Here is an 8,317-nt window from a genome sequence, read left to right as displayed (position 1 = left end):
TTCGTGAAACGCGCCTCTTTCTGGTGACTGTTTTGCGCCCAGGCTTTGGTGAAACCGGTTTCTTTGTGGTGACTGCTGTGGTCCGAGGCTTTCTTGAAACGCGCCTCTTTCTGATAACTGTTTTGCGCTGAGGCTTTTGTGAAACTGTCCTTCCGGGAGCTTTTGTGGTCTGAGGATTTGGTGATACAGCCTTCTTTCTGGGGGCTGTTTTCGATCGAGACTTTGGAGAAACGGGTGTCTTTCTGGGGACCGTTTTGTTCTGAGGATTTTGTTGTGCTGTTCTTTTTCTGGGAGATTTTTGTAGAACAGATCCCCCTTTTGCATCTGTTTTGTTTTGGGGATTTCGTGGAACACGTTTGCTTTGCCCAGCAGGTTTGCTTTTGGAAGTACTTGTATTTGAAGATGATCTTGCTGCTCCTACACTCTGTTGAGGTGGTGGATTTTGCTGTGATTGTCTTTGGCCAGGCTTTTGAACATGTCGTGACTGATTAGTTCTTTTCTGGTCAAGTGACCCAGTCTGTCTCTGCTGTGTCCTACTTAACTGCGGAAATAAAGAAATGTGACCAGTTAAACATGTATAAAATCAAATCTTAGACTTAGATGTTGAACTAGCTGGCACAGTGGATAGATTGCCGGGTCGGTAGTGTGGAAGACTCATCTTCCTAAGCTCAAATCTGATCTCAGAGACTTACTAGCTGTGCAAGTCACTTAATCTCTCCTGCCTCAGTTTCCTCATCTGTAAAATGCAATTAATAAGAGCACTTACCTCCTAGAGTTGTTGTGAAGATAAAATGAGTAAAAGCACTTTCCAAATCTTAAGGCATGATATTAATACTACTTAATTTTGTAAAATGTATGTTTATTTTTAGTTTCTAATATTCGTTTCCACAAGATTTTGAGTTACAAATTTTCTCTCCATCTTTCCCCTACCCACCACCTCAGAACAGTGATCCCACTGAATACTCCCTCCCCCAATCTGCTCTCTCCTATATCCTCCCTCCATTCCCCCTCCAACTTTCCAGTAGGGCAAGATGGATCTCCATACCCCAGTGTCTGTTTATTACCCAATGCATGTAAAATTATATATATAATTTTTTAAACATTTTATTTTAAAAACTTTGAATTCCAGATTCCTTCCCTTCTTCCCTCATCATCCACCCTTACTGGGAAGATAAGCAATTCAATATAGGTTGTACATGTGTGTTATGCAAAATATTTCTATAGTGGATATATTGTGAAAGACTGACTATACTTCCCTCCATCCTATCCCGCCCCCCACTTGTACTATTTTCTACTTTGACCCTGACCCTTTTCAAAAGTGTGTGCTTCTAACTACCCTCCTGTAATGGGAATGTAATTTTTTAAGATCTTCCCTGCCCCTAGGCTAAAGTGCACCTGGAGCCTGGGGTGGGAGGCTTGTTTTTCAGTAGATACTTCTTGATTGGCCAGTGGGTCCAAAAGGTTGTTACATTCTCTGAGCCAGGAGAAGGCTATATAAGCCCTGATGTGAGGCTTTGTTTTGGGGCTCACATTGAGAAGTGTTCTGTGATTTGATCTGAATTCTGGGAAGCCGTTGTTGAGAGTCCCCCGGCTTTGAAAAACCCAGATGTTGATTGGGTATGGATGTAATGGTTGGACAGTTTGGAAATCTGTCTACTTGATCTGTTTCTGTCTTGATAATTCTGCCTGTATACTTTGAAGTTCAGGGTGCTGACCTTTTTCCTCTGAACGAGGTAAACGATATATGTTTGACTGATTAAAGTAAGCTTGTTAACCCATTTTGAGTTGCTTTCCTTTATCAAAGCAGATCCAAGAACCTGTGGCGGCAGCAAACCCTGAGGACGCTTGGGGTGCTTGCTGCTACATCTCCCCCCCCCCCCCACAATCTGCCTTCCCTTCTATCTATCATCCTCCCTCTTATCCCCTTTCCCTACTTTTCTGTAGGGTAAGATACACAGTTTAGTGTGTATGTTATTCCCTCCTTAAACCAAATTCAATAAAAGTAAGGTTGACCCATTCCCTTTTGCCTTCCATTATAACAGTTTTCCCTTGCCTCTTTTATATGACATAATTTACCCTATTCTGTCTCTATTTCCTCTCATTACATTCCTCTCACCTCTTAATTTTATTTTTAAAAATATCATCCCTTCTTATTCAATTGATCCTGTGCCCTCTGTCTATGTACACCTGTACACATATATACACACTCACATATGTATTCATACACACATATACCCTCCTATTTAGACATATATATGTATGTATACATATATACATTTACATTCCCTTCAACTATCCTCACACTGAGAAAAGTTTCATAAGTTACAATTATCATTTTTCCATATAGGAATGTAAATAGTTCAACTTTGATAAGCTCCTTATGATTGCTTTTCCCTGTTTACCTTCTCATGCTTCTTGCATTGGAATGTCAAATTTTCTATTCAACTCTGGTTTTTTCATCTAGAATGCTTGAAAGTCCTCTAATTCATTGAATGACCATATTTTCCCCTGAAACATGATACTCAGTTTTTCTGGGTAGGTGATTCTTGGTTTTAATACTAGCTCCTTTGACCTCCAGAATATCATATTCCAAGCCCTTTGATCCGTTAATGTAGAAGCTGCTAGATCTTGTGTTATCCTGATTGTGTTTCCACAATATTCAAATTGTTTCTTCTTGGCTGCTTGTAATATTTTCTCCTTGATCTCAGAACTCTGGAACCTGGCTATAATATTCCTAGGAGTTTTCTTTTGGGGATCTTTTTCAATCAAGAGGTGATTGGTGAATTCTTTCAATTTCTGTTTTGCCCTCTGGGTCTAAAACATCAGGGCAATTTTCCTTGAGAATTTCTGGAAGGATGATTTCTAGATTCTTTTTTTGATCATGGCTTTCAGGTAGTCCAATAATTTTTAAATTATCTCTCCCAGATCTATTTTTCAGGTCAGTGGTTTTTCCAGTGAGATATTTCACATTGCCTTCTATTTTTTCATTTGTTTGGATCTGTTTAATAGTATCTTGATTTCTCATAAAGTCACTAGCTTCTGTTTACTCCAATCTAATTCTGAAGGAATTATTCTCCACAATGAGCCTTTGAGATTCTTTTTCCATCTGGCAAATGTTGCTTTTTAAGGCATTCTTCTCCTCATTGCCTTTTTGGCCTCTTTTGCCATTTGAGTTAGTCTATTTTTAAGGTGTTATTTTCTTCAGTCATGTTGTTGACTCTCTTTTCATGATTTTCTTGCATCATTCTCATTTCTCTTCCTAATTTTTCCTCCACTTCTCTTACTTGGTTTTCAAAATCCTTCTTGAGCTCCTCTATGGCCTGTAATCAGTTCATATTTTTCTTGGAAGCTTTTGGTGCAGGAGTTCTGACTTCATTGTCTTCCTCCTGTTCCATGCTTTGATTTTTTTTGTTCCCCAAAAAGAAATCTAAGGTTTGACTGCTGTGCTTGCTTTGCTTCCTTTGCTTGCTCATGTTGCCACTCAGTTACTTGATTTTGAGCTTTTTGCCACAGCAGAACTCTGCTTCCAGAGGGGAGAGCTTTGTCCCAAATTGCTGAGGTTTTCACAGCTGCTGAAGGTATTAATTGGGCGCTGTCTCTGAAGCCTCCACAAGCTCTGGCACCTGGTCATGCACCCTAGGATCTCCACCCAAGACAAAAATCCAGATCCAGGCAGGTTAAAGAAGAGCAATTACCTGTCAGACTGCTTGCTTGGTCCCCCTAAGATCTGCAGGCCAAGAGCTCAGAAGCAGACATTTGTGGTGCTGTATGTCTACAGCACCTATGCAGCTTCTTGCCTTCTCACCCTGGTGGCAGAGGCTGGACCCCACACTCATGGTCCCCCTGTTCCCACAAAGTCCACACTGACCTTTTACTTTGCCTGTGGCATTTATGAACTGATAATTCTGGAAACTTCCACAGCTGCTGGTGATCCACTCTCCCAAGGTCTGCTCCAACCACTGCTGGTCAGGGCCACCCTGAGGCTAAAAATTCTGGCTCACACAGGGCTGTGCTCGACTCCTAGCATGCTGTGATGGACCCTTCCTGCCAGCCTACTGGGCTGCTTTCAGTGGGAGATTTGTTTCTCTTTGTCACTTTGTGGGTTCTGTATTTGTTTAGAGTCATATTTTATAGGTATTTGAAGTGGTTATGGGGGAAGCTCATGGAGTTTTCCTGCTTCTATGCTGCCATCTTGGCTCCTACCCAATGCTGCTCATTATTGTTATTATTATTATGAATATGCATCACAATCACAGTCTCTCTGGTAAATAGTGTAGACACTGTTACTATATCTTTGAATTGTAATGGAGTTTTGGCACATATCTAGAGCATCTAAGATAGCATCACTCTTGAGGAAGACGACAGAGGATTGCTTTCAGGATACTGCAAGACTGGCAAAATTATGAACATTTTGTATTGACCTACTAAAGTAAACAGAATTTTAGATAAACTAGATATAATAGATATCTGGAGAGAATTGAATGGAAATATAAAGGAATACACCTTTTTTCTCAGTGGTTTATGGTACCTTTATAAAGGTTGACCATATATTAGTACAATATTGACAGTGTCTTTTTTCAGATCATAGTGCAAAAAAAATAATATATAATAAGGGATCAAGGAAATGTAGATTAAAAACTAATTGGAGATTAAATAACCTAATCTTAAAGAATGAGTGGGTTAAAGAACAAATCATAGAAACAATAAATAATTTCATTAAAGAGAGAGACAATAATGTGGCGACATATTAAAACCTATGGGATACAGCAAAAGCAGTGATTACAAGGAAAATATATCTCCAAATGCTTATATCAGTAAAATAAAGAAATAATAGGCTAATGAATTGGGTATGCAATTTAAAAAACCTAGAAAAAGAACAAATTAAAAATCCACAATTAAAAACTATCTGGTACTGGCTAAGTACATCAATGGAATAGAGTAGATATTCAATTTACAGCACCCCCCCCCCAAAAAAAAAACAAAATAAATTTGTATTTGACAAGTGTAAAGGCTTAAGATTTTTGGATTAGAATTCATTATTTGGCAAAAATTATTGGGAAAAATGGAAAGTAGTATAGCAGAAACTGGGCATAGGCCAATATCTCCCACCATATACCAAGATAAGGTCAAAATGTATTCATGACTAGATATAAAGAGAAAATTTACAAGAAAATTAAAAGAACATGGAACATATTACTTATAAGACTTGTGGATATGTGAACAATTTATTAATAAACAGATAGAGAGCAAAGTTAGGTGTAAAATGGATAATTGCAATAATAATGGATAAGATATATTTACAAGTTTTTGTACAAATAAAACAAATGTACTCAAGATCAAAAGGAAGGCAGAAAATTTGGAGCAAAATTTTATAGTTTCTCAGATAAAGGTCTCATAGCTAAAATATAAACAGCTTTGTCAAGTCCATAAGAATATGAGTTGCTCCCCAATTGATAAATGGTGAAAGAATATGAACAGGCAGTTTTCAATGAAGGAATCAAAATAATTTATAGTCACATGAAAAAATAATTTAAATGATTATTGATTAGAAAAATGCAAATTAAAAGCCTTGAGATATCATGTTATACGTACTAGATCTACTAATATGATAAAAGGGGAAAATGACAAATGTTGGAAGGGATATGGAAAATTTGAAACACTAATTCATTGTTGGTGGAATTGTGAAGTGATCCAAACATTTTGGAGAGCAATATGAAACTATGCTCAAAGAGTTATTAAGCTACCTATACCTTTTGATCCAGCAATATGACTATTTGGTCTATTTCCAAAGATAATTAGTGGAAAAGGAAAAATATTTGTAGCAGCTTGCTTTGTGGTGGTCAAGAACTGGAAACTGCGGGGATATCTATCTGTTGGGGAATGTCTGAACAAATATTCCATCCATTGTGATGGAATACTACATTGCCAAAAGCAATTATGAACTCAGTGATTTTAGAAAAACATGGAAAGACTTCGATGAAATAATGGAGTGAAATGAGGAGAACCAAGAGAACATTGTATATAGTAACAGCAACGTTGTTTTAAGAACTACGACAAGTGAATAAATTATTTTAACTATTATAAGTACCCAAACTAACTATGGAGGACATGTGAAGAAAGTCACTATCTGCATCCAGAAAAAGAACTGATAAATAGAAGTATGGATAGACCAATTTTACACACACTCACACACAAACACATCCTATTTGTATCTAATGATAGCCATCTCTAGGGTGGGGGTAGGAAAGGAAAAGAAGGGGAAAAAAGGAAATTTGCATGATTATTTTGTATATTTGAAAGGAATAGCAAATTGTGCATAGTAAATAGGCAGTTTCATGTGCAATCACCTTTTTATTATACTATGTTATGGAAATGCTTGTTTTATTCCATAAATTCAAAATATAAAGGAAAATATTAATTGACTTTGGGTCCCTCCTGGGAGACACAAAAAGTTTAAAACTTAAACATATTTGTGAGGTTCAAACAAATTACCATTTACTCAAAGGCACTAATGATGATAGATGGTAAAGAAGGCAAGTGCCATTAGCTCCAACAGAAAGATAACCAAAACTGAAATGGAAACATGAAAAGATGACTTTGTGCTGTTTCTGTCTTCCCCGATTTGATGTCAGTCTGAATTTAAAAAACAACCGAAAGTTAAAATTAAGACCTTCATTATGTGTGTTATTCTGCACTTCGAATGATGATGCTAGCGATGGATTTTTACAATCTCTTCATGTGGGCGTGCCTGGAGAGAGTAAAGAAAGGGCAAAGGTCATTTCTTATACTGCCTATCTTATAGGATTCATAGGATTACAAATTTAGAGAGACAAGGGAACTAAGAAGTTATGTAGGCCAAAGCCGTCCTTTAACACATGAAAAAACAGACCCAGAGAAGAGTTGACATGCCCCACCAAGCTCACTCAGACATTAAGTGGCAGAATAGTAATTTGAACCTAGGTCCTCTGACTCCAAATCTAGCATGTTTTTCATTAGTGCACAATTCCTCTTTGTTGTGTTGTTCATAGGAAAGGGTATTATAATATTCAATGTGTTGTGTGAATATACACTGATCACATTGCTTATAATATTTTCTCCTTCACCCAAGAGTTCTGGGATTTGGCTATAGTATTCCTGGGAGTGTTCATTTTGGCATCTCTTTCAGGCAGTGATTGGTGGATTCCTTCAATGACTATTTTACCCTCTAATTCTAGGATTTCGGAACAGTTTTCCTTGATAATTTCTTGAAAGATGCTGTGCAGGCTTTTTTGTTAATCATGGTTTCCAGGTAGTACAAAAATTCTTAAATTATCTCTCCTGGATCTGTTTTCCAGTTCAGTTGTTTTTCCAATAGACATTTCACATTTTGTTCTATTTTTTTTCACTCTTTTGACTTTGTTTTATTATTTCCTGATTTCTCTTGGAGTCATAGCTTCCATTTACCCGATCTAATTTTTAAGGAATTATTTTCTTCAATTATCTTTGTACCTCCTTTTCCATTTGACCAGTTCTACTTTTTCAGGAGTAGTTTTCTTCAGTGAATTTTTGTGCTTCCTTTTCCATTTGGTCCACTCTACTTTTTAAGGAATTGTTTTCATCAGCGAAGTTTTGTGCTTCCTTTACCAAACTGTTGACTCTTTTTTTCATGATTCTCTTGCATCCCTCTCATTTCTTTCCCCAATTTTTCTTCTACCTCCATCATTTGATTTTTAAAATCCTTTTTGAGCTCTTCCAGGAAAGACTTTTTGGCCTTCAGACCAATTCACATTTCTCCTTGAGGCTTCTCATGCTGGTGTTTGGACATCGTTGTCCTCTTCTGAGTTTGAGTTTTCATCTTCCCAGTCTCCGTAGTAGCTTTCGATGGTCAGGTCTTTTTTGGGCTCATTTTCCAGCCTATTTCAAGACTATTAAAATTGAGCTATGTTCCTGGGTCCAGGGGACAGTGTCACAAGCTTTTCGAGCCAGGGGCCTGGTCTCTGGTTTGCTGTGCTGGTGCTTCTGGGGCTGGTGACTCACTTGTTCTTCCAGGGGCTCTGGGGCTGGAGTTCTCACGGTTGGTCTGCTGTGCTGCTGGCCTGCTGAACAAGACATCTGTGCTATTCAGAGGGGCCTCCTGCTGGCATGCCCAGATGCCAACTATACTGGGCCTTATACCTAAATGAGACAGTTTTTTTCCTCCAGCCCTTCTAAGTTATCTTGGTCTGGAAAATTGTTTCACTCCATCTTTTTGTGTCTTCTGTCACTATAGTATTTGAGGACTGATTTAAAGTAGTTTCAAGGGAAACTGGGGGAGAGCTCAGGCAGTTTTCTGTCTTTT

The 8,317-nt window shown here is 37.9% G+C and overlaps 1 protein-coding gene across 1 annotated transcript in view; it reads right to left on the bottom strand.

The window, feature by feature from the left end:
• The window catches only part of LOC138169007 (mucin-2-like), an 11,378-nt gene extending 3,287 nt beyond the window's left edge, over positions 1-8,091 (bottom strand). The window contains exons 1-2 of the mRNA XM_069098073.1: positions 8,017-8,091; positions 15-287 (exon numbers count right to left, since the gene is read on the bottom strand). Coding sequence (XP_068954174.1) covers positions 15-287; positions 8,017-8,091 — 348 coding nt within the window. The remainder of the gene's footprint in view (positions 1-14; positions 288-8,016) is intronic.
• Between the last annotated feature and the right edge of the window lie 226 nt (positions 8,092-8,317).

Source organism: Petaurus breviceps, unplaced genomic scaffold (genome assembly GCF_028583685.1).
Source record: "Petaurus breviceps papuanus isolate PSGF00001 unplaced genomic scaffold, PetGlider_PUasm1.0 126, whole genome shotgun sequence".
Lineage (NCBI taxonomy): Eukaryota > Metazoa > Chordata > Mammalia > Diprotodontia > Petauridae > Petaurus > Petaurus breviceps.
The sequence above is the reverse complement of the archived record's forward strand: the minus strand, read 5'-3'. Positions and strand labels throughout refer to the sequence as shown.